The sequence below is a fragment of the Ictidomys tridecemlineatus genome, chromosome 3, assembly GCF_052094955.1.
Source record: "Ictidomys tridecemlineatus isolate mIctTri1 chromosome 3, mIctTri1.hap1, whole genome shotgun sequence".
Lineage (NCBI taxonomy): Eukaryota > Metazoa > Chordata > Mammalia > Rodentia > Sciuridae > Ictidomys > Ictidomys tridecemlineatus.
This window is the reverse complement of record NC_135479.1, coordinates 116,133,559-116,160,342: the sequence shown is the minus strand read 5'-3', so window position 1 is coordinate 116,160,342 and position 26,784 is coordinate 116,133,559. Positions and strand designations below refer to the sequence as shown.

The following is a 26,784-nucleotide window of genomic DNA, read 5'->3' as shown; positions in this document are numbered from 1 at the left end:
AGAGTATTAGAAGATCCAGCCAGCTTGTCTTTCCTTCCTTGAGAATCCAGAGAGAAGGCCTAAGTTCTTGGCCCAAAGGTGTTGGCCCCGCCCCCATCTGCACAACCCTGGCCTTCAAGTGGAGGCTCCCATGCAAAGGGGCAGAGAAAGGTGCTCCTTCCATTTAGGGGTCTCGGGTGGGGGGTGTCTGGTGGGGGCGGGGAGGAGGGTAGATAGACAGCCAGTGAGAGGTGGCTTGCATCCTTATTACCATAGAGTGGAGTTGGCTGTCTCACTAGTTTTACTCCTGCCTGGCTCCTTTTGGGGAAAGAACTCCTGAAAACAAGTTAAAGAGCACATACCTGTTGTTGGTCTTTTGTGAGCAGGTGATAAGTGAGTAGCTGTGGGGAAGTGGTCCTGTTAAGGCTCTTCTTTCCAAAATAGAACCTGGGATGGCTTCCTAATCTTTCTTAATTAATTATTTAGGTAATCGGTTCTTGTCTTTAAAGTCCATCTGCTGCAGTTGCTATCTTTTTTCTTCATCTAAGCATCTTTGAAGGGCAAAATGCCAAAATCTTTGCTAGTCTGGTTCCCATCAATTGGACCTCTTGTTGCTGGAAATACTGGAACATCACCCTGTCTTGACAGGTCTAGAGGGATCTGATGCTTGCACCTCCTCCCCGCCCTGACGCCCCCCCCCCCTATAAAGGAAGGAGCACCTTTCTCTGCCCCTTTTTATGCAAGCCAGGGTTGTGCAGATGGGTGGGGATGGGCGGGGCGGGGGGGGGTAACATCTTTGGGCCAAGAACCTAGGCCTTCTCCCTGGATTCTCAAGGAAGGAAAGACAAGCTGGCTGGATCGTCTAACACTGTCACTTCCAGAGACGGTGGGATGGCCCAGAGTCCATCAACAGCTACGTGGGGCAGCGGCCTGTCATTTGGCAGAAAGATATCCAAGCCAATCTCAGCCCATCATCTGGTGTCACAACTAATGAAATAGATGGCTGATAAATACCAACTAGGACAGGTTGTGTGATATACTTCCCCACAATAGTTGTATCATTTCTGCAGCAACCTGATGATGGGAGGGACCCAGGTGGGGAGCTCTGTGAACCTGTTGACTTGTAGAGCAAATTGTGTTGTGTGATCTTGAGGATACTTTGGGAGGGTGGAGGAAAATTCTGTAGGGTGTAGATATAGCTCTTGTTGTGCAAAATTTGCCTGTGTCCTGTTGCCCTGGAGAATTCATTCTCTTTAACTTGCTTTATGGAGTTGGTGTGCCTTTTCCTGATTGTTGATGTGTTGGAACATAATCTCTGAACCTGAATTTGGGGTTTGTACTTTCTACATGTTGCCTTGGCAAGTTTGTAGCCATGACATGGGAATATCAGGCCAGGAAGCATGAGAAGTGCTGGCCAGCAAATTGCAACAGCTGACAGGGGATTAAAATAGCTGTGCACTAGAGCCAGAGAAAAAATAGTCAAGTTAATGTTGTAAGTCCTTTCTGGGTTGTTCTCATCTTTGTTTTATGTTTTTTAATTTTATGTCCACATTTTTTTTTTCATTGTAAGCCAGTGGACAACAATCAGTTTATATGCAATCCTTTGTTTTCATCCGTAAGGAAATAAGTTGGAACTGAGCTAAATGTGAGTATGAATATGTAAAATCTATGAACTGAGAAAAATGTGTTTTTGAAAAATTTCATTTATCTCCTATGCTCATGTTTACATGTGACCTACCAAATGGACTGTCTCAAAGATAATCAAATCAACCACGGGTGATAATATTAGTTATAGCAGCTATGGGTATGAATTAAATTTCTTTCTCACGCCAAGCACCTGAAATTTACAACTGCCTACCCATCCTCCCCATGACCCTTGCTTCCTTCCCTTCCAAGCCCACTATTTAGGGAGCGATGAGTGATTCCTTTGATCTGTCAAAGGATTTTTTAAATGAGAGGTCCAAAGAAAGAGAGGTCTTCACCTTACACTGTAACCAGTTGAGACCTTGGACAAGTCACCTAAGTTTATTTTGTTGGAAATGCTGTGATTTTATGAGTGTATAGTGCCTCACTCTGGACCTCCAGTAGCCCTCTATAAAATGGGGAGAGGGATCTCTTGATTTGATATTGGAAATCCCTGCTCTAGTTGCCAGAGATCCTATTGTGGCCGTGGATGGCAGAACTGTGATGTGGAGACGTCATTCATCCAGCTGATACTCACTGAGTGTCTTTATGTACTAGCTGTGATCTAGTACTGAGGATACTGTGCTGAACAAAACCAATAGAACTTATTCCTTCTTGGACGAAGAATTTTTAGCAAACACTTTTTGAGAACTTACAATATGCTTGGCTTGAGGTTACCGCCCCTTCTCTGGCTCCACTGTTAAACCACAAAGACTTCAACAGTCCCCATCGCCCCAAGTCAGTTTCAGCATTGGCCTCTAGTAGAGAAGTGTGTAATGATGGACTTGGATTCAGAATACCCGATTTGAATACTGGCTTTACCATTTTGGGTAATTTTTAATAATGCCAGCAGCAGCAGTAATATAACTATTCTATTAAGCACTGCCACACATTGTGTTTAATACTATGTTGTTTCTGATCTTCAGGAAAAATCCTCCTGATGTGTGTTCGAAACATTGTCATCTACTCTTGGTTGCTACCTCTTCCATTTTACCTTATGCAAGGTACTTAATTCCTTGAAGCCTTAGTTTCATTGTGGGGATTAGGGATATCTATTTCGTAGGTTGCTATAAGGATTGGATGTGAAAATGTATAGAAAGCATGTAGGCCATTGCATGTTCCAGGGGTAGTGATAATGTCTATTATAGCTTGTTGTATAGCAGAAGGTCTTGCAGCTATTAATCTGAGGACTCAGGTTTTTATTCCACTTGTAAAGGCTGCCTTCGTGATGCCAAGCCTGGGCTGCAGAGTGCTGAGGAGAGCAGGTGAGCAGCAGGAGGGTGCTGGGAAGGCTGGTTCTCTACTGGCTGCTACACTATACCAGGTGGAACTAAACCAACAGCAATTCAGGCAGGAGAGGAGGAGGTTCCAGTCCCTGTCTCGAGAACTCAAGTCTCCGTCATGGAGAATGGTGTTCCCAGAGGCTCAGCTCAGCCTAGGTCTTGACCCTACCAAGAGCTGGCTGGTCATCGAGGACCTAGTATGGTAATAAGATACCAATCCCAGCCAGGTACAGAGGTGTTAGGGCTGGTGGAGTCCTGGAAGCCAGCCTGTGCTCAGGACTGCTCTTCCCGAAGACTGTGCGTGCCGCATGGAGCTGGGGAGTTGCCCAGGAGGTTCACAGTCAGTTTCAGCATTGGCCTCTAGTAGAGAAGTGTGTAATGATGGACTCGCAAAGAAGGCAGGCTGAGGGGTATGATCGCTTTTGCAGATGGGAGACCAGAGTATGGGAAGTGGAATAACAATAGCCATGAGTAGAATCCAGACTGGACCCCCATTTTGGATCAGTCCTCTAATAGGTCTGCATAGTTTATTTGTCTGTACAAGACGTTCACCCAGGAAAAATCAGCAGTGTTTTATCTTCATTTTATCATATATAATTTTTTTACTTGAAATAGCCACTCTACTTCAGATGCATGGCTTGGACTAGTTTGTTAATGAACAGAAGCTCCTGGGCCCTAGTCTGCATCGCCTGGATGACTGCTCTTGGAGCACTGTTTTTTTCTGTATGCCACTTGTGGTGGTAATTTAATGACTGTGTGCATGTCATCATTTGCTCATGTCTCTTTCCCTCCTTAGACTGGAAGCACCATGAGTTGGAGGTCAGGTGCCTTCTACTTCTACTTTTGGATAGTACATCACACCGATCAGGTGGTGTGGAGGGGTTCAGGTGACTATCGGAACTAAATAAACCTGATAGTGTGAGGCAAGATCTTTGATCTCTCAGATATTTAGAAGAGAGGATATTACTGTCCTCCTATATTAGAAGAGGGGACAGTAAGTAAAATGTTGCCTTTAAGGGACCTTCCCTGGCTGTGAGTCAGTGGGGACTGAACCCAGCAGATGTTGAGTCAGCCCGCCTTTCCTAAGGCTCTACTTACTCAGGAAGGACAATGGTGTTGAAAAAGCCTGAAGGCTCAAGATAAATATGGAGAGTTCTCTTACTTTTCTGTTTTCTTTGTTCTGTTTTGCTTTTGTTCGCATATGCCTGTCAGTTGTGGCTGAAACAGAACGAAACAGCTGCTAAATTTGGTTCCAGGAGAAATAACGTTTTGGTCTTTAAGGCTGGTAAGTTTAGAGAAAGCACAGTGGCTTGGCAGATGTCAGTAGCCAGTCCTGGGTAGACAGTCATACCAAGGGCTATCTGTATTCTGTTAGAGTCTGTTTCACACTGCCAAAGGACTGGTGGCCTCAAGTCAAAGATTCTGTCACAGAATGACTATGAGAGGAGTATTAGACAAGTGGTGTCTAGAGTTAGGCCATAGTTCCTTTCTTAACTTCATTTTCAAAGAAGGGCAGGTTTGGGGAAGAATAGGTGGCCTCTTTTACCATGCTAAGGAGTCATTGCCCTTATAGATAGATCCGTTTGCCATTTGCAATCTTTGGGATTTAGTCTCAAGATGTTATTTAGTATTCCCATTAATCTAGTATCAGTCAAGGGACCTGGAAGAATATCTGCTCCCAGGGCCTTTGTAATTCGTCAAGGGAGAGAAATGTGTAAGGGGATAGCAGACTTGTCCCTAGATCCTAAATCTCTTCCCTCTGCTGCAGAGTTTGACTGGAGTCTGCCAATGCTGCCCACATTTCATCAGCTGAGGGACGAGAGAATTTGTTCTAACGTCCCAGGAACCCGAAAAACTTCATGTGCCTTCTCAATTGCCTCACTCATTTCTAAAGAGACATCTGTTTGTCCATAAATATCTGACCCTGTTTGCTAAGCATGTGGTGACATTATTGGTGGAAAAGCAATAGGTCTTCTTTTACTGGCCTTTGTATGGTTTATAGACTTTGTTTAGTTGAAAATCTATGAAATGCAGATTGGATTTTCCTGTGACATATTTCTTGTTTATTAACTGAACTGGTTTGCAAAAAGCAAGAAAGGAAATGGAAGGAAGGAGATGAATATTTATGGAAGTCCCATTGTGTATCAGGTCCTGTGCTAGTCTGGACACACATGGTCCTCAGGATGACCCTGGAGAGAAGTAATACTGTTCCCATTTTAAAGATGAAGGCTCTGAGGCTCAGAGCAGTTAGGAAACTTGCCCAAGGTTGGAGAGCTTAGTTCATCACTTGAGTGATATCACTTGATTCATCACTCACTGAGGGATAAATCAAAGCTGATACTTCTGATGCCATGGAACTGACAGTGTATGTAGTGAGGAGCTCAGAGTTTGCAATCTGACAAGCTGAGGTTATATCTTCTCTCCTGCTCCTCAGTGCCATGACCTTGACCAAGTGTTTACTCTCTGCTTGCCTCATTTTTCTCACTTGTAAAATCAGAGGTAATGATAGCATCCATTTGATAGAGTTGTGATCATGAAATAAAAGACTCATGGAAAATTCTTATAATCATCCCTGGCATAAAACATTGTCTATTATGATTTTTATTACCACGACTGACCACATTTGCCTTTATCAGCGCTTGTCGGAAAGTAACATTTTCTTTCAGGGAACAGCCTGCCTTTGGATATGTAGTTATATTTCATTATGAAATAATGTAAACTACTCTACCTTAGAATTAAATTCTCTTCTCGGCCTCCCGGCAAAGGTTAAGATCTGAATAAAGGCATGTGTAGCCAACAGGGATTCCTGACTTTGGTAAATGTCAATGATTTGCTCTTTTCTCCTTGGTGGATGTAACATTCTTCCAGGCCGCCCATCCTGGCTTAGAGCAGCTAAGCAAACACGATTGGGAGAATGAAGCTGACTCTTGTCTGAGCTTTCCTGTCTATGTAACATGATTATTAGGTACAGCTCTTCTGCCTGCTGCACTGCAGCTTCCACATCCTGACAGCCTGTCTTCTCCAGGCACATGTGGCCCAGCTCCCCCAACAAGCTTTATGGATGTCTTTGGAGCTGAGAGTCCTCAGGGGACTTACACATGTGATAGCTCTGTGTGTCTGGGATTGGTGTAAGAGGGGTGGGGCTCAGCGGCTGGAACAGCTTGTCTAGATTGAAAAGAAATGACACAAATGTGAGTTAGACCTTTGGCTCTACATTGTGATCCCCCCTCCCTTTTTTGGGGGGCCAACTTCCTCTACATATGTCGTGGAGAATTGGGAATAGGACGTCAACCTTATTTAGTAAATAATTATGTCCAGTAGTTTTATGTCGGACATGGTGCTAAGTGCTGAGAACTACGAAGATGAATATGACATTCTCTGCTCCCAGGGCATTTGTAATTCATCAAGGGGGAGAAATGTGTGAGAGGACAGCACCGTGTGAAAACAGTTTTCCTAGAGCTGAGCAGGAAATGCTGCAGGTGGAGAGAAGGGAGGTAGCATTGATTGGAGGAAGGCTACACAGAGGAGGTTGCACAGATTGGCCTCTCAGGATGGGCTTGCCTGCTGGAGAATGGCTGAAGAAAGATCTCTCTCAGCAAATGGGCGTTATGATAACCAAGGCACAGGGCTGCGAGTGGGATGTCAGGGAAACAGCTGGTCTGAGGTGTCAGCTGGGTGTAACTTGAGGCTGGAAATGGAGGCGGGGCCTCAGAATGACAAGACCTTGAGTTTTCATTTGAAACGTATTGTACGGAATTTTAAATCAGGGATTGTCAGGGTTAGGATAAGTAAGGTAGAAGGATTCGTGTGGTGAGTAGGTTGAAAGGAGGTAGGCGCAGACAGAAAGCAAGTAGTGCCAAGCAGAAATGGCGAGGCCTGTTGTGTGAATGAGGTGGAGTAGATGGACATGGGGGACATTTGAAGGTCATTAGCATTTACTGAACAAAATGAGGGAGGTGTTGGTGAGGGTGGCACCTGGAGGGATGCCTACGTTGAGGAAACAATCTGTGAGAGACTGAGGGGTGTGATGGAGGATGGAGGAGGATGTACATTTTCAACAAGAGTGGTGCTCAGCTGGGGAATGCCTCAAAAGGGGCAAACAGGACAAGACTGAGAAGAGGCCATTACACCGAGGACTTGAGGGGTCATGGCCCATCCTTGGGAGAATTTTTTCCCCATGTTTACCCTATTGTTACTGGTGCATTATGATTATACATAATAGTGAGATTTGTTGTTACATATTTAGATGTGCACACAATATCATAATATAATTTGGTCAATATAATTTGGTCCCCATTCCCTCCCCTTGGGAGACATAACTTTAGAGGTCTTGCTGGAGTAGAGAAAAAAGCTGGATGCTCACCTTGTTTGAGCTGCACAAGAACATAACTAACACTGATATGTATTTATGTAAAGGAATATTTGCAAAAATTCCATTCTTCAGGTTCTTGGATCTAGGAAATTGGAAAGTTGGGGCAAGAGCCTCCATGGATCAGGTGGAGTGTGTGTGTCCACTGCCTTATAGTGCAGTCAACCTCTGCATGGTCCAGTCCTACCTCCTTCAACCCCAGCAGGTGTGGATTCCGAGGATGCCACAGTAAACTCACTCTGTAAATCAGAGATTCTTCATCTGCTTCTCAGAGAACCAATCTGATGTGATGATCGTTTCCACTGCTGTTGTTCGCTTAAGGCTCCCTTAGCAGTGGGCTTCCTTAGTTCCTTCAGCCTTTGTTCCTTTGGATGTGTCCAGCAAAATCCCTCCCTCTCTCCTAGCAGGTGGAATAAAGTCTATATTAAGCTACCTTGGCTCTGACTACCTGGGTCATGTGCCCATTAGTAGATGATTGGAGGAGAGAAGGGGCTTTGGAAGTTATCAGTCCAGATCCTCCTGAGACCCCGCTGTGAACCCCAGCCCTGATGAGATCCAGGAGGTGGGGAGAGCCCTGGGTGTGGAAGCTGATCCCTGGCCTGCACCTGTTCCTGCTCCTGCCCTCCCTTACACCCTTGATGGATTGATTATGGGGCTCCTTAAGGCAGCCGCTCCTCACCATCCTGTTTCTCCTCGTTCACATTTATTTCTACTCAAGAAAAATAAATGTTGAAAGCACAATTGAGATATTTCAAGCAAATGTAGAACCTCACTCCAAATATGTTGCAGAAATACCACTGAGCAAACAAACTACTGGGAAGCACAGCTTAGAAACAAACAGCAGCTGCCACCGTTTATGGGCTGTTTTTTTTTTTCTTTTCCTCATTCCTTTCTAATTCTGTGTGTAATAAAACCTGCTGCTCTAATGGCCTAGTCCTTTAACAACTGAAGTTTTTTTTCCCCCATCCTGAGGCCTCCCAGGTGGCCCTGGCTGCGTCTTGCAGCTCCGGGGTGTCGGCCACCTCAGAGGTCTGGTTCTTTCACAATGTTTTCTTGTTGTGGTTCTGATGGAACATTGTCCACATCTGCCCAGACCAGGTGGTACCTCACTGGACCTTCTGCATTGTTGATTTTCAAGGACATGAGCCCAGAGTGTGCTCTTTTTCACATCACACTTTGTTAAAGTGGGTAATGCACTCTCTAGCATTTCCTCATGACAAAATGCTTACTCTTTTTTTTTTCCATTTACTTTTTATATAGAATCTTCAAAGGCACATAGCCAAGAACCTTGAATTTAAAGACTCTTTTTACATCAGACTCTTTGCCTACTTTCCCCATTTAAAGGCTACCGGTGGGTGGAAGTCCTCAACTTACAAACGATTACTCTTAGGTGTTAATAGATTGTCGCCTGTGTGCGAGTCATTGTGTTGGCACTTCTCTTCACAAGGCTTCAGCAAGGTGGAGGACAGCACTGTTTTATAGGCTCGAATACTAGGTTGCTCCTTCCAGGTTCCCCCAGGCTCTCAGGCTCCCACAACCAGCCAGGACAAAGCTGGTGTTCAACCCAGGTCTGTCCATAGCTCAGGTTGCCTCCCTCCAGCCTAAGGCCACCCACCACCATAATATATGGTAGTGTTCACACGTGTGTTCACTCAAGATGAGCTAAGATTTGCAGTCTTTTTTTGTCTCTCAGAGCATTTTTAAAAATTAGGTGCTTAACAATTAAGATCTCACATTAAACTGATTTTTTTTTTTTTAAATGTCATTAGACTTGGCAGAATAGTTGCTACTGTGTTGACAGGATGACAGCTGGATCCCAGCTAAGTCAACTCTCCCCGCCTCCTCTTCCTTAGCCTCACCTAATGGTGCATGACTTCTCCAGTTTGGCTCACGCCCCAACGGGGCCACTTTACTCATTTGCTTCTCTCGCTTGCCCTTTGTAGGCCTTTAAGTTTGTGACTTGATTTATACCTTTAAAGAAGCTATTTCTTTCCAGTTAGGAATCAGTAGAGGTAAAAGTCAATTTCTGTCTCTGAGTTGAATTTTATAGGCTTTGATATTTTTCTTTTGAACTGTTTGGAATTGTAATTCAGTAATAATAGCTGTAATTATTGGACATTTACTGAGCACTTCACATTTAACTGATTCCAAGAGTGTGCAGACACCTATTTTGGTGATAAGAATGCACATAATTCTCCAATTTAGTATGTACTCTAAGTCCTGCGGTTACCCTTCATGTACTGCAAAAGCATGTTTGGCAAGGGCAGCATTATAGAGAGGGGAGATGAATCCGGAGAATAGCATTCCAAGAGAGTTAAGTATGCTGATAGTATTTTCTTTTGGAAGCTTTTGACTCTCATAGGTAAGATTGCCCCAAGATGCAGGAACATCCTACTTCACTCCAATGTTCACCACAGTGTGTAGACATTTCAGGAGAAATAGCCTAAAGAATTGGAAGTGCCTCAGGATGATGAGTCTTTCATTTTATATTGTTTACCTGGAAGTATATTTTCATTTGCTGATGAGAAACATATTCTTCATATTGTTTTAATAGAACAAATGCCTCTTTCTGTCTGATTTAAACCCATTTTGGAGAAATGTAAAATAGAAACAAAATGGAATTTGATTGACTTCATAGTTGCTGCTGAATTAAATATTTAAAATTTTGATAATATTAACATGTGAGAGCCCCCCCCCAAACTAAAATTACTTACTTATTTCTTTTAAGTGTTTGCTTTTTAAAAAAATTTTTAAAAGATGTTGATGGGCCTTTATTTTATTCATTTATTTATATGCAGTGCTGAGAATTGAACCCAGTGCCTCACACATGCTAGGCAAGTGCTCTACCACTGAGCCACAACTCCAGCCCCAAATATTTACTTTTGATTAAGACAATACCTGGAATATTGCTTTGAATATTTGTTTGTTTGTTTGTTTGTTTATTTATTTATTTATTTATTTCCCAGGACCCTGCAGGGATCTTTGAATTGGTGGAACTTGTTGGAAATGGAACGTATGGGCAAGTTTATAAGGTAAGAGCATTGACCTTGACCATGGCTTATGTGTGACTTTGGTTCTTGAATGTGGGATGGTAATGTTGTCTGTACTTGCTCATAAATGCCTCACAACAGATGTAGTGAAATAATATACTTGTCACTCAACGCTATCTTTTAAAATATATCTATAGTCATGTTGCCTGAGCTGGATCCTGTGACTTAGGCTTTTCCCCTTATTTATAGATTACTGTGTTTGCATCTGACGCATGAATTTGGATGCCCCAGGGTTGGAACTTAGGTGGTTAGTTTCCTTTACTTCAAGCACTGCCAGAGTTGGTTTTCAAAGGAGCAAAGGATGCCATTTACTTTAGAAATTTAAGCTATTAGACTCTGGCAGCTGGGAGAGTAGATTTGTTTTAGGCCTAGGGCACACGTTAAATGAGTTTAGCGATCAGTATTAGAGGAAGACTGGCCATCTCACAGGGCTAAGGTCTAACGGCAGCAATGAATTTTACAAGTTAGGAAATAATTAAAGTTAAACTTGGAATTGAGCTTCTGTCCTTTTACTAATTTTTGCTTCCTAATTCACCCCCAAAATGTTTTTAGAATGTATTTTTCCCCCAATAAATGATCTAAATTTTTTTTTAATATGGGTTGATTTTTTTTTTTTTTTTTTTTGATTATCAAAAGAAAATGCAGGGGCTGGGATTGTGGCTCAGCTGTAGAACCCTTGCCTAGCATATGAGAGGTCCTGGGTTTGATCCTCAGCACCACATTAAAAAAAAAATTAAATAAAGATTGTGTCCAACTATAACTAAAAAATAATTAAAAAAAAAAAGAAAAGGCAACTGAACTGTTTTTAGACTAAAATTTTGGGGATTTTGGTCAATGAGCTCTTGAAATGCCTTCAAAACAAACCAGCTGTTTCCTCATGATTATTTCTAGGGAAATAGCCATCATTTCCCTAGTGGTAGTGATATGGGACGGCATTTCCATTACAAATTCTCTCTTATTGGTCTATTTTTAAAAATTCCTTCTCTGAGCCCTAAACTTCTCTCAGCTGATTAAAATTATTATAGAAGTCAGATTGTAATATTTCCAATTCTGTAGAATATCAATAATATATGTATAAGATGTTCTTGAGAATCTGGTTTTTAAAGTGCAATTATGAGTAAGTACACAATTTATGCTCCTATCTGGAGGAACCATTTGGTGTCCACTCTAGGGGAACATTTTTTTCCTTGCAAATAACAATAATTTCCTAAAATGTCAACCCCCTACAATTAGACAAAGTGTAGTCTACCCAAGCTGTTCACTTGATGTTGATCTTGTCTGACACAGAAAGGAATGTGTCTCGGCAAATGCTTTTAAATACTTTCAATGAAGATAATTAGGTTGGAAGATTGTGTTATTGCATTTTGAGAAATTGGATTGAAGTTGTGAAGTAATGTGGCTAATGAATTAAGGTCTGATTTAGGTAGAGAATTACTTCTGACTCGCTGTCAGTGAGGAGGAGCTGCTCTGCAGCAGGCTCTTGGTTTGATGGCGCCACTTCATAGAGCCCTTTCATCATGGGGTGCCTCCCACCTGTACATCTGGGAGACAGTTCATGTGTTTGTCCACTAATCCAAGAGGTAGAACTGTATGCTCTAATAAAGGGTTTTGAGAATATTTGGAAAATCCAGAATTATCCCTAATTTCATGTCACCTAATGAGGAACAGGGAAGGAGTGGCAAGAAGACTCAAATCTTATTAAGGTGTTTAGCAACTGGGTTGTTAATGTTAGTATTCTGCAGGGTTCCATTCTCTTAGTGGTTGACCCAGTAACTGGCACCTTCCAAGTGAAGGGGACACCCTGTAGTGTATGGTTGTGGAGAACGCACTGGACTTTGGGGACAAGAGATGTGGTCTTTTTTTTACCAGTCCCATTTGCTGTTTTGCGGCCATCGCTGATTTCTGTGCTTGAGTCAAATGAGAATGTCGTCTGAGATGCTTTGGGGACTCTTTGATCTAAAGAGTTCTGTCTCCCCATGTAGTTAAGGGTTGGGTTTCTAGGCTGCCAGGTGACATTAGGTGGCATTACTCATGAACAGAGACACCTGTGCTCACTGAGGACAAATCCAGAGTGCTGAAAGACTAAAATAGCAGATCTGAACTTTAAAAAATGAGATCCTAAAAAAAATTAAATCAGGAAGTGATTTTCTTCATACTATATGTTTTATAACTTTCACGGAGTACATATTTCTAAAATACTACAGGCATAATCGAGGCTCTATTAGGAGGGGATCCTTATATTTAAAAATATGATAAATATTTTCTTTACATTAAATATTAAACTTTTTGTTTTAATTTTTTGCAAATTTACCTTTCAGAATTCCTGGTTTTCACTAAGTGAGGTATAATTTTGTGAATAAACTGGTTGGATATGACCTTTATTTGTGGAAACATTTATCATACTTTTTAAATCAGCTGCACTATGACAGTCATAGTACACATTTATTTTCAAATAGTCTTTAAGAAACCTACTTCATACAATAAATAAAAACATAGTTATTAAGAGAATATTTCCTGAATTATATCTACATACAAACCAGATACAACTGGATTAGAAATATAAATATTTTGTAAAAAGGCCATTAAAAAATGTGTTGTTTTTCAAAATTGTCTCTAGTCTTTCTCCCAAGTCTAGCTCTTGGTTACCTGTTCTTGGAAGACTAGATTTGATTCTCTTTAGCATTTTGGGTCCTGAGTGATCAGGTAGCAATTTGGGATTTATTATTGTTGTTTGCTTTTTACTTATCTGCTAGAGAGTCTAGATAAATATAATGAATAAAGATTGTCTATCAGGACTTTTAATGCGGAAGCTGTCTTTCTGTATTCATGGCTCCCACTAAAAAACAGACCAACACAAAACCACATACCTGTTTGCAGAAGGTCTTGGCTATTGGTTGGCATGTCACCTATAGGGAACCTAATGGACTCTGGACACATTTTTGGTAAAATACAGTAATTATTTTAATAAGTTAAAATGATTGTTTAATGTTTACTCCCCAAACACCATTTCAGATTAACCATTTAAAACGAATGTTGGTCTATCCCGTTTCTTAATTGCCCTTTTGAAATATATATTTTATTACAGAATACGATGGATTCCTCAGCACACCGCATGCCTCTTTTCAATCCCCTTTAATGTTGTCAAGTGCACAATAGAGAGGCCTTCTTGGTAGTTACAGTGCTTGAAAGAGAGAGTCACTGGAAGTATAGGCCAACCATGGGGCATCTCGTCTAGTTGTTCCCCTGCCCACTGGCTGTTTCCTTGGTCACCTTTGACCAGGTGGAACTCATTGCCTCCCAATCAGTTCATTTGCTGGCAACTTCTTCGAATGTTCATTACCATACTGAGGTGAAATTTTGCCTTCCTGAAATGTTTACTATTTTAACCCATTTCATAAAATTGGAGCTACGTAAAATTTAAAATGAAATCTTCTGTAAGAACTTAGTCCTCCAGATACCAGAAAATTTCACCCCCCCTCATCCCAAATATATGCTTGTAACTTCTTTCCTCCATCCACTTACAGCCCCAGTTGCTTAATTCATTCTTTATATGACATAGATCTGAGGCTCTACATTATTCCAGCTTCTGTCCTAAAACTTTCCTAATATTTTTTTACTAAAAATATTTTATACTTGTCAATAGTTTTTCATTTTATGAAATCTTTTTGTATATATCATTTAATTTCCATCATAATTTCACGAGAGAACCTTGTTCTCACCTCAGGTGCATCACAGTTACAGTTCCCTATGCTTCAAACACTTCACCCCCAGCCCTCTCAATATGGCCTCCTCCTTCAGGTCTCTCTTCAAATGTTCCTCCTCAAAGAAGCCACCTTTCATGCCTGTAGTGGTTAGAGCCAGCCACTGCTTCTTCCTCCCTTTGTCCTAGACTTGTAACATCAACTGTCATGTTAACTAAAGGACTGCTCTCTGGATGATTTTACTTCTTTGTTTATGCATGTGCCAAGCAATTTAAATACATAAACGGGCAAAACAAGGGTGAGGCCTACTCTGTTTAGTTTGTACTGTTTTTCTAGAAAGTTTTTTTTATATTTGTTTCCAGTTTTATCAACATTTCTCATAAAATATTAGTCTGCTTACTTCAGAAAACCATATTTGCCCAAAAGTAATCAACAAAATGCTCTACTTGGTTTTTATGGTGGGACCTGGATATGAATTTTGTATTAAATGAATTGTCAATAATCTGTATGCTGGGAATTTTCAAAATAAGTCAAGACAGTCTTGTGGAATTCAGTCTCCTCATAGCAGTTCTCATACTTTGCTGTGTAAAATGAATATTTGGGAAAGTATTAAAAAAGTAGATTTCTGCAGCTGGGGTTATAGCTCAGTGGTAGAGTGCTTGCGTAGCATGCGTGAAGCACAGGGTTTGATCCTCAGCACCAAGTGAAATAAAGTTATCATGTCCATCTACAACTAAAAAAAATATTTTAAAAAATGTAGATTTCTAGGCCCCAAACTCTGAAACTTAATTCAGGAGTTCTTGGGTGTGGTCCAGGGATGTGTACTTGTAATAAGTGCATAGGTTTATTCTGATGTTCAAGGTCCTGAGACCAACACCCCTAAAGACTTTGCATACATGATTGTCTCCATTCCTGTAGTAAGGTCATTTGAGTGAATGCTCAGTCTAATGCTTTTTTGATCATTTACTTTAGAATTTCTAAGCTGATTCAGACTTGCAGAAATTGAGAAAAGGGGTGAGGGGAGATCTTGACCTGAGATGTGATACTGACCAGTTCTGCTTCACTCATTCAGAGATTGGACTTTCACTGTTTTTTTTTTTTTTTTTTTGACATGCCTGTGATTACAGTTTAAGGTTATTCTTGAGTCATTCACCTCAAAACCCGAGAATCAATACATTGTCAAAACTGACCTGGTATGGAAGAATTGGAGCCTGTTGCATGAGATTTCCTCAGATTTGTGCACTGTGATCTCTTCATTAACCTTCAGTTTAAAAACAGAGAAAGCATTTTGATAGTAAGCTTATTGCTTGTCTTGACAGGAGGGTAATTCTGCGACATTTCCCAGGATGCAGTGTAGCTTTCCATAGTTGGTTGCAGTGAATCATGTATTATACTATTCATTTCTTGTTTGGCAAGGAGTTAGTATGGGAGAATGTTGTGTTTTTAAAATAATAGTGGCATTTTTTTTTTAATCAGAAATACCCAATATAAAGAATACATTCTTTGACATTTGTTGAGTACCAGTGAGACAAAGCTCTGTTTTGTGTGGGAATAATGCAGAGCTAACTGAGGTGATTTCTACTATTTTTTTTTTTAATTTTTAGCTGTAGACGGACACAATATCTTTGTTTTATTTATTTTTATATGGTGCTGAGGATCAAACCCAGTGCCTCACACATGCTAGGCAAGTGCTCTACCACTGAGCTACAGCCTCACCTGATTCCTACTCTTCAGAAGTATGCAGTCGGATTATCTAATGAGGACTCAGAGTGTTTCATCTCCTTTGTCTTAGTTATTCCTCCTGTTAGTTATGGTCCCATTTTATAGGGAGGAAGTTCATTTGTTAAATTATGTCACTCTAAGGCAGGTTTTCTCAGCCTCAGTGCTGTGGAGATTTTGTGCTGGATAATTCTTTCTCATGGAGGCTATTCTGGGTGTTGTAGGCTGCTTAGCGGTATCCTTGGCCTCTAACCTACTAGACCCCCAGTAGCATCCCGCAAAGCTGTGACAATTGAAATGTCACCAGACCCTGCCAAACATCCTCCAAGGGACAAAACTGATCCTAGTTGGGGACCTCTGCTAAAATGATAAGAGAAAATGATAAAACTTTAAAAACTAAGGTATAAGCAGAAACAGTGGGTTGTAGAATATAGAGCAGTAAATACTGCTCAGGCAGAATAGGGTCCTGAGCGGGCTGTAGAACAGAGGTTCAGGAAAAGATTAGAAATCGCCAGATGCGGCAGCTCACGCCTGTAATCCCAGTGGCCCGGGAGGCTGAGGCAGGAGGATCTAGAGTAGTTCAAAGCCAGCCTCAACAAGGATGAGGCACTAAGCAACTCAGTGAGACCCTGTCTCTAAATAAAATACAAAATAGGTCTGGGGATGTGGCTTAGTGGTTGAGTGCTCCTGAGTTCAATCCCTGGTACCAAAAAAAAAAAAAAGAAAAAAAGAAATTCTGGCATTTGCACTTCATCTGGGAGTGCTATTCAGTGATTTTGTAAATGGAAAGGACTTTGGAGCAGTATTGAGCTGGAGTCCCAGTCTGCTCTTGCCTTGCTGTAATTTTGTGAAGATAATCAACTCTCTCTGAGTCTGAATTTCTTCATTCATTAACAGTGCAGAGTAGAGTTATTATGAAAACTCAAGTTGGAAACACATGGAGCCCTAGGCAAACCCTCCCACCCCTTCCTGACACATAGTAGGCATTCAGTGACCTTTCTTCTCCCAAATATTTGCCAGTTCTCTCCATGGTCCTGACTATATAGAATATTTTATGATCTAAGAGAAATATTTATGGAAGAATGAAGTCAGAAACACACATTGCGGTGCTTTACCTTCTAAATTTGATTTCTTTGTATCTGTGTGTACTCAGAATAACATTGTTTGTATTAAATCCAATTCTCAATACTTCTTCTAGGCATTTATGATATAATTGCTAGGTAGGTGCTATCATTGATCTTGAGGTTTGAAAAAAGACAATTTCTTGATGATTCTTAAGGAGAAATGCATTATCAGAAGATGTTAGCATTGGCTCTGGGACTCTGGAATTTTTGTAGGGTAAGAATATAATTTTCGAATAGTTACAGATTTTATGTGTTTGAGGGGAGAATTGACAATATTTCCTCTTTGGCACTCAAAAGTTTAAATAGAGAGCCTTTATTGTGATATTAGTGGAGGGTAGAGTAGGCCTCACTTAGGAACCGAGGACCTGTCTTGAGGCTTTGGTTCTCCCCCTAACTTGTTACAGCTTTGAGTTTGTCATAGACCCACTAAGAGCCTCAGTTATTCTCACCTGTGAAATGAGAATAAAAACATCTTTTCTGATATACCCCACCAGGACATGGTGAGTTTGAAGGCCTATGAAAGTATTCTGTTAAATATAAATGCTGTGAATAGCTAAGGTTTGATTATTGCTGTTGTCACTCATCCTGGGACAGGTACTTGATACAGGTGTAGGGAAGTCTAGTCCTAACTCTTCTTTCTCTTCTTCATCCTTGGGCTCATCATGCTATCTATGATAAATGATGCTCCTTCCTGAGTAGCCTGACTCCAGCTACAGATTGATTCTTGTACCTCTTCCTCTACTCATATTAGGATCTTTAAGCAAACCAGGGGCATTGGATTGAATGGGAGGTCACTTTGGCTTTGCCTTTGCCTGATCTTTGTCTCATTGACATATATGTTAGCTAGTTTGCTGTATTTCCCAAAGTGCATACAGGGGAACCCCAGGAGAAGTTTCTATGGACAGAGGGTTGAGAGACAGAAGAGGTTGCATACCTCTGCTGACCATTCCTCTCTCTTAAAGGGACACGGTGACATTAGCTGTATTGCTTTGTTTTACCCAGCATTCCTCCAGTTTATTTAACTTTGGAATCCTCTCTCCTCCTCCAAGTAACCCCTATTAATACCTATTAAACCATGCCCTATATATCCCACAGATAAATCAAGGTGGTTTTTGGTCCTGTATCACAGGGCAGTGCTGGTCTCCATTTCTGCAGGTTCCCTATCCTCCCATTCCTTTGGATCGAGGGCAGTTAATGTCAAATGTGGCTTCAGGCTGTTTTTCCCCTTTTCTTTTAAACCAGGCTATTGGGCCAGGGCTGGTATGTTGATATTCAAAAAGAGTTTTTGTATTGTTTAGAATAGCACATTTTGCCTCTTTAAAAAATTAATTATATGGTCAAGGGTATTTTTAATTGAATAAGACCAAATAGTTGGTCTTATTCAATTAAAAAAAAAAAGTTGGGCTGGGGCTATAGCTCAGCAGCAGAGCACTTGCCTTGCATGTGTGAGGCACTGGGTTCAATCCTCAGCACCACATAAAAATAAACAAATAAAATAAAGGCATGCAGTCCATCTACAACTACCAGAAAAAGAAAAGAAAAAAAGGTAACTGCAGCATACCCAAGCATTGTTTTTCTAGAAGTGCAGAAACTGATTTTTCTTTTTAGTGGCAATAGACTTTTATTTACAAAATGTCTCTAAGATGCTGTAGCATATACAAGCATTGTTCTTGGTAATAGATTCATTTGATTATAGTTAAGGCTTTAGGATTATTATCTAATCTGAGATTTGTACTTTATGTGCAGTTGACCAGAGTTGTAGGTAACAATTTTACACCTGTTCTCCAATAAGGAGAATCATTTCCCTTGGAAATGTGTGGCCTGCTGAGCTTTATGTCCTCATAGACCCTATGTGGTGCCCAGGTGTGCTATGAGCTGCTGGGTATAATGAATTAGATGAATGCTGTCCGAGTATGGAGGGAAGACCTTCATGAGTGCCTGCATGCCAGGTACCTTGTTACTTTCTTTGCCAGGTGGTAGAATCTCCAACAACCTCCATTTTGGTGAGTGCTACCAAAATTTGCTACAGGGGACTGTGAAGGATTTCTTGTGGTTGCTTGTGGTTCTCAAACTTCAAGGTGCATATAAATCACCTGGACAGCTTTGAAAAACTACAGCTATGTGGGCCCTTCTCTGGAGATTTGGGTTTAATTAGTCTACTCTGGGGCTGGATAAAGTATCCCCCGGCAAAAAATCTTCCCAGATCCAGCCAGGATTGAGAGCCACTGGGCTAAGGTGTGGTTGCTTAGGTGGTGTAAGTGCTCTTTGGGGTGTTTTTGACATTAGAGATGAGACTTTTGCACTCCTAGCTCTATCCTGGTGGGTTTCTTTTGTTTGTTTGTTTTGTTTTGTTTCTGTTTTTTAACATTTATCCATGTACTCATCATCAGCCTGAATCATAATCATCTAATCTGCTTGACACTGCTTTGAGGGCAGGGTTTATAGACCTGAAAGTAGCATAACACTGCCCTCAAATCTTTGAGTAGCAAGACCTGTAAGTGAGTTGCTTCAGTGGTGTATTGCAGGGCCCAGCGAAGGACCATGCAGGATTGAGCCAATTCTTTGAGAGCTGTGGGAAGACCAGGACAGGCCTCATGAAGGAGGTGACGCTTGAGTCTTGAAAGATGGTAGATGTGTTCAGAAGGAGAATTAGGAGGACTTTCTAGGGAGCAGTGCTACTCCTGGTATAGATTGCCTAGGTCAGGGTCATTGACCTGAGGTGAAGCAAGACTGGGAAGCATGTAGGATGTGTAATAGATAGATCATGGATCTTGGACAATGGCTCTTTTTAGCTTTGTGTCTTGGCCTTGGGGCATATTAGCTCTATGTGCTTAAGTAAGCCATTTAGTTTTTCTGGTTCTCAACCATTTTAGTTCAAAATACTTTCATTCCACCTCATATCAATGAGTGAATTTCCCAATAACTTGATGCACAACACCCTCACGACTTGTAGTTTTTATGTCTCATAATACCCACAATGACTTGGTGATGATAAGGTACTTTCCAGTAATTAAATAATCAATAGTTACTCTGTAATTAACTGTTATTCTGGGGTTATTTGTAACATGTAAAATGAAACCCCGCTAGTATCATAGGTGCAGAATTTAGGGCTGCTCACATTTTAACTGTTTTGTATATGGGAAATATCTGAGACTCTCTAAAATGAATAACCAATTAATTGGGGCACTGAGTTTAAATTTCTTATAGCTGTAATTTAACCTCAAGGGTAATTTTATTAAATCCACCTGGATATTTTGCATTTGCAAGAAGAAATATCTGCTGTTTGGCAAGCAAATATAGTATGTACTCTCCGCTAAGCAGGAACCTTGTTGGATGGTGAGGGGCTGGGACTGGATGAAGCCTGGCCAGGGTTTACAAGTGGGACTGGGTTCCACCTCTGTTGCTGAGTGCTGTGGCCTTGGGCATGGTTTCAGATCTCAGTGTGTTACTCGATTCCAAGGCAGTGCACAGAACTTCTGTATCCACTTTGTTCCCATCTATAACAAAGGAAGGAAGGGGTAGCTACTCACTCATGGAGGACTAAAAATAAATACAGTTATTATAATATTAACCACGTCATCTTTGTGGACTGCAGGGAATAGTTAGGAACTAAATTATGTGAAGATGTCTGCCTCCTTTAGAGAGAAGATGGTCTATTGTTTTAGGAAACTTGCCCATAATTGCATAATGTGGCCCACTGGGACACACAGTCTTTGGCAGGCCACTTGCATGTTGGAATTGATGCTTTTCTATAAAGCCTTTTTAGAGAAAGTTAGTTTTGACCCATGTATCGTGTTCAAGGAAGCAGTATAAGGTTCTTAACTTACTGGAAAACTTACTACTTTTTAGTTTCGCCCCTCTCTTTTTCTTTCTTATTGTAGTAAGACATACATGCTGTAAAAATGAACCATTTCAGCCAGTTGTAAAGGATACAGTTCAACAGCGTTAAGAAGATTCACAATGTTGCACAACCATGACTACCATCCATCTCCAAGTCTGTTTTATCTTCCCAAATGGAAACTCGGTACCCAGTAAACACTAATTTCCCACATCCTGCTTCTTGGCCTTGCACCCCTAGACCTAGTCTCTCATTTTAAAAAATTTCCCAGTAAACTTGACTGCAGAGGCTGCGTTTTCCCAGATAACATCCTATAGCACTGAATCTCCAACAAGCCTGATAGGTGCTGCTTATGTCTCCCTGGCATTCCTCCCAGCTCACAGCCCATGTTGTCCTTAGGAGACTGACCACCCAGCACTGCAGGGCTATATCCATCCTGTTCTCAGAAGCTGAAGCCCTTGATTTTTCTACCTTGTTTATACCCAAATGGAAAAAAAAAAAAAAAAGCAAAAAACAAACAGAAAAAACCCCAGGTCCTTCTTAGGTAGAGGTCAACTAAAATCATACAAGAATTTTGTATTGTGAATGTTTTCTGTACTAAAATGTCTGGACTATGGTTATTTCTATTGCAGTTTTATAAGTGTGATTCCCCTTTACCCTTACATATATCAACTATTTTCTTTTTTAGTAGCAAAACAGTTTTTCTTCATAGGAAACCTGAATATTTCATACAGAAGCTAATGTTCTGGATAGAAAATAGTTGGGGTCCACCTCATGTAGCTGTTCCTTTGCTAGTGCACCACTCCTGTGACCCCATCCATCTGCAGAGTGGCCACTCCCCTGGGCGGAGTCACACTCCAGGGAGCCCTAGATCCCAGTCCCTTGTTTTCATGACATGACCTCTGCCTCCCCCTCCAGCCTCTTCTTTGACGGACCTGACTCCCTTATGTGCTTCAGGTATCACGTTGCTTGCCATTTGTTTGCAAGGCCCACCGTTTCTGGTTATTCGTGCTGTGCCTTTCCCTGCTCCCAGTCTTCTAGGGCCAGTGACAATAATGCCTGGTTTGGGCAGCAGCCCCCTCAGGAATGGAGTGCTGTGGTCTTCCCTGAAGAGGAAAAAAAAAAATCTCCTTACATATTTGGCAAGTATGAGTTTTGCCCTGCCCATGCATTGCATGTTTAGAATTTATTTTAAGCAGATCTCTTGGTATGTATGGATTTAAAATATACAGCAAGCTGTACATGGTGATGCATATCTGTATCCTAGCTACTTGGGAGGCTGAGGCAGGAGGATCAAGAGTTTGAGGACAGCTTTGCAACTTAGCATGATTCCACCTCATAAAAAGAAAAAAAAAATGTGTGTATGTGGAGGGGGGGCAGTGATGACATAACTCATTTCAGAATATGCTTCTAATCTGTGTATTTGAAATACTGAAGAGTGATTGCTAGCTGAGTAATTAATCACCGACTTCTTAGTAAGTGGAGACACTGTATTTTTATATAACAAACAATAAAGATAAGATGGGAATTCTTGTCCATCTCCCAAAAAGGAAGTAGCATGCCTTGGGCTAGTTACATTTTACCATATGAAATACTTACGAACTGATCATTTGAGGGGGTTGGTTGGTTGTTTTCTTATGATTTGTTTTTGGTGAGAGAGGGAATGAAAAGCATAATTCTTAGACTTCTTCAAAAATCAGCACCAATAGCCAGGTGCATGATTCTGCAATCAGACTGGAACTTGCTAAATGTTTGTTGAACTGAATTGATTTATTCTCTCAGCTGCAGCCGTGTACTTTTGTGAGCAAATGGATGAATCTCACAGCTCTGGAAAACCATGCAAATATTTGCCAGGTGCATAATCTGTACTTTTTCCCTATTCTGAGCAGGCGGAAGTCCAGTTACCTACAACCTGGTGTGGGATTGTAGCAAATTGCTTACTCTTTTTGGCTTTATATTTCCTACTTTTGGGGTCATGCAGATTTTCATGTTTGGGCTTGAAGATGGGGGTGGTGGTGGAAATAATGAAACAGGATGGGAGGAATTTCTGGGTGATAAAGTTGAGGGCCACCTGGCTACAATATCAAGATACAAGTACTTTTTAGATTATTTATTGTGAATGCAAGTTAGGAATACCTCTGTATCCATTTCCGTTTCCATTAAGGGCCACACTGTTTCTCCATCCCCCATGGATTTTATATACATAGTAACAGCCACCCAGGAACACCAACAATGCTTCTGAAGGCTATTCTCAGACTTCAATGACAAGTTTTACTCACATTATCTCATTCTCTCTCTTTAAGTGACAAAACAGTGAAAGTTAGGGAAGACACAGGACAGCATGTCCTCTTTGGATGGAGGCAGAGTTGATTGTACATTATCTTAAAAGGAGTTTTAAATTAGGCAGATTCTGATTTTCCCCAGCTAACGCTTCTGGTGATTTCACTGGAGGAAAGGAAATGTTTTGTGACCTAAATGTGTAGTACGTTTTGTTCTACCATTTTGTACCCACTTACCTACTTTGAGAGATATTAAGAACTTTTGAAACCACTCATTCCCCAAAGAAGCTTGCTGCCAAGTCCCCCTCTTCGCGGTGTGAACATGCCCCTCTGCGAGCTCTCCAAGGAAAAGAGGTGCTGGGCACCTTGTGAGGTAGCCTCAGCTCTCTTGGTCAGCAGAAGGACAGGGAAGTGGGATGAGCAGATGTTCATAAGCAACCGTGCTGCCCTTCTCTTTGGGGCTCGGGTTTATCTATTGCTCGAGAAGAGACTTGCTCGAACAGGACTCATACCTACAGTTAATCATCTGAGTACATATGCCATCAATTAAGGTGTGGCCAAGAAACCAGAGTTGATAGGGGGATGAGGGAAAAACACACACACACACACACACACACATACACACACACACACACAACAAGTCTGCCAACCTAACCCCAAACAAAATAGCAACCTCCAAAAACAAAAAGCTCTTTGTTTGAATCTTGTTTGGCAGTCTGAAAGCATGATCTATGAATACCTGGCTAAGTAGATGAGTAATAGCGTGGTCAAATGTACTCTTTGAAATTTGGCCTAAATCCTGGACATCATGGGATAGCTATCACTCAGATCCCTGTACCTATGAGCATCTAAAAGTAACACTGGCATTGCTAGTATTTCTCTTTACCTTCATCCATCAAGTACATTGCTTCCTCCTGGGCAGTCTCTCCTCTATATTATCTATGGTTCAATTTCTTGCTGCCTGAAAGGGAGAATCTTTGCATTTCTAACAGTCAAATTCAGAGATTCATTGGGATTTGAGTTCCACTTACTGGTGGAGAACATGAACATCCAGAGGTTTCACATCTTACTCAGGTTTTTGCTCCTCAGCAACCCCGAGGCTGACGACTTGGGAATGCCTAGGCTTTCAGGCTCATGGCCATTCTTGCTTTTGGCCCTCCAAGGGGCTGGTTAAAGCTCAGAGATTTTCTTTCCAAGTTTCCTTGAAGAGTCAGCTGAGGTGTTCAAGTTTCAACATGAATCTGGAGCACTTGGGGTCAACTACTTCTCTGTGGCTGGTATTTATTTGCATAATAAGAGGAAGAAGAATGTCCCCTCTTCACAGTCAGTGGATCTGGTTAGAATAGAAGAAATGGAGATGCTAAGTGCTGAGCAGTGGCTTAAAAAGGGAGAGGACTAAGGGTGTGTATGTGTGTGTGTGTGTGCGCGCGCGCGCGCGCACATGCATGCACGCACATGTGTATGTTCATTTGGTATGTGTGCTTGGTGTACTGTGCTCTACTGGGATTGGATTCTTCTCTGTGACAGTAGCAGTTCAAGACAGATCTTTTCCTAGTGGTATGGAGTCACCCTAAGGTAGATACAGATGTAGAACTTAATTCTGCTAGAATACAGGCAAGTTCTGCTAAAATAAACTCTTTGTTTGAATATTGTTTTCCAGTCTGGAAGCATTGTTTTATAAATTCAGCTTTATACAAATACTATTTTGGTGTGGATTTGGAGGATAGAAAATATTTACAGAAAAAAAAGTCCTCCAAAACAAAAATTTTAAGAAATAGCAAGTATCAACTTCGAAAGAAATACTGGGACTATAAATATTACTGCCTGTTATCACTAAGAGAAGGAAAAAAGTTAACTCTTTAACCCTGGCTCAGATGAAGGGCTGGGCATCCCAGAGACTGTGGCCTGACAGGCAAAGGGTGGGCCCTGTGAAAGGTCACCTTGGGGAAGAGTGATAACTTTCTCTCTGGATTTGAACCTTGAGGTTGAAGTTCCTTTAGAGCTCTCCCAATAATTAAAGAGCCATCTCTTTTGTTTTTTACTGGTTAGAAAGTTCATAGGTTTAAAATGTGCTTTGGGTAGCAGCTTTTCCCTGTGACTTGTGGCTAATGTGTCTTTTCAAAGCCAAGTTAATGCCTAAGGCCTGACCTTGCTCTGAGAACTAGAATCAGCACAAAAACACGTGCGTACACGTGCGTATAGTGCTGCCAGTTGAATGAAAGGCTCTGTACCCAGCCTCCATACCAGAATGTCACGGAGTACATTCTTACCATCTCTGCTTTACAGATAGAGTCTGAACCCTGGATCACACTGTTAGTAAGGGACACAACCTTGAGTTGAACCCACAACCTTTTGACACCAGTGACTTAAACAATGAAAATTCATTGCATAATGGAAGCGTGGTGAGGCTAACTGATCAGTTCAAGTATTCAGGGATCTAACCTGTAATTTAAAAAATTCTGCTTTAACTAAAAAAATGGTTTCTTCTTCTTGGAATTCCTTCTAAATAGGAATCCCACTGGCAAGCCACTCTTCATTCAGCAGTGTTTACAGGCTTTATTTCTCTTCCCTGACCATTTTTTTTAAAAGGAAAAGAGTTATTCTGTGGCTCAAGAAGGACCTAGTGATCCTGCCCATGAGCTGAAATAAATGTCCTTTAAAATAGCCCACTTGAGAGGTGATTTAAAGGTAGAAGCCCAGCCAAAATATTTTGCTATTCTAGAAAGTTCTTTGGCTTGAGTCAATCAAGTAACCTTGACACCACTTCTGCATTTCTGAGTACATTAAAACCTCATTAATTTTCAAAGAGCAGACCTGAACTGAACTTGACCTTTTAAAATGCCTGAGAAGGAAGAATTTACCTAGCAATTTAAGAGTATAAACAGAAGTTTAAGAAGTTTGTTGTAAAGCTTCTGACCTTGAGTGCCCTCAGGTATCTTAAACTGTTTATTTATGCCTAATGATATGCTAATCACAAGTCATCCTTCAATATTAAAGCATTTCCTCTAAAGAATTTATACTTTTTCCTTAAATTGTTTTTCTGCATGTACTTGGTTCATTATACATACAATAAAATAATTATACAGTAAAACAATTCCTTATTTACACAGTAGTGCCTACCTTTGCATCCAAAGTAGCCTGAGTTGGTGAGACCTTGCTTGAACATTTATGCCAAAACTTCATCATTTTGGAGAATTTGACAATATTCCTTAGGTAATTGAACATAAGAAAACCTGAAACTAAGTATAATATCAGGTTTAATATTATGTATGAAAAATTTAATATTAATAATAATATTAAGATTATGTATGAAAAAAATGTCTCCCTCCTTACTTGGGGTGAGGTAGCCTGGTATATAGCCCCAAAGGATTAAAAAGCCAATAGCTACTCCTGAGAATTGTTTAGAGTTTTAAATGCCACACAGAGATACGTAAAAGTTTGTGGATTAGAACCCAGAGTCCTGGATGAGAACCCAGGGTAAATCTTCCAAATATTCAAACACATGCTTTTCTTTGAAGCACACTTTTGCCCCTCTCTATGAGCTAGACCGGTGCTGCTCCAGGTGTGGCCAGCTATCCAGCAGTATGTTTGTCACCCTCAGGGTACTGTGAGAAGTGCAGGATTTCAGGTCCTCCCAAACCTCCTGGATCTCAATCTGCTTCTTAACAAGATATTCCCAGATAATTTCTGTGTGCATTTATATTTAGGAAGCACACAATTAGACCATCTCATTGGCCCCGAGGACTGGAGATAGCTCCA

At 41.0% G+C, this 26,784-nt stretch overlaps 1 protein-coding gene across 7 annotated transcripts in view; it reads left to right on the top strand.

Annotated features, from left to right (window-relative positions):
• Tnik (TRAF2 and NCK interacting kinase) overlaps positions 1 to 26,784 on the top strand; it is a 375,407-nt gene that overhangs the window by 76,739 nt on the left and 271,884 nt on the right. For all 7 annotated transcript variants that reach the window (XR_013436636.1, XM_005332470.5, XM_005332469.5 and 4 more), the window contains exon 2: positions 10,281 to 10,346. Coding sequence is in view for 6 of the 7 variants with exons in the window: in XM_005332470.5 (XP_005332527.2) it covers positions 10,281 to 10,346 (66 nt within the window). In the remaining variant the exon portion in view is untranslated. The remainder of the gene's footprint in view (positions 1 to 10,280; positions 10,347 to 26,784) is intronic.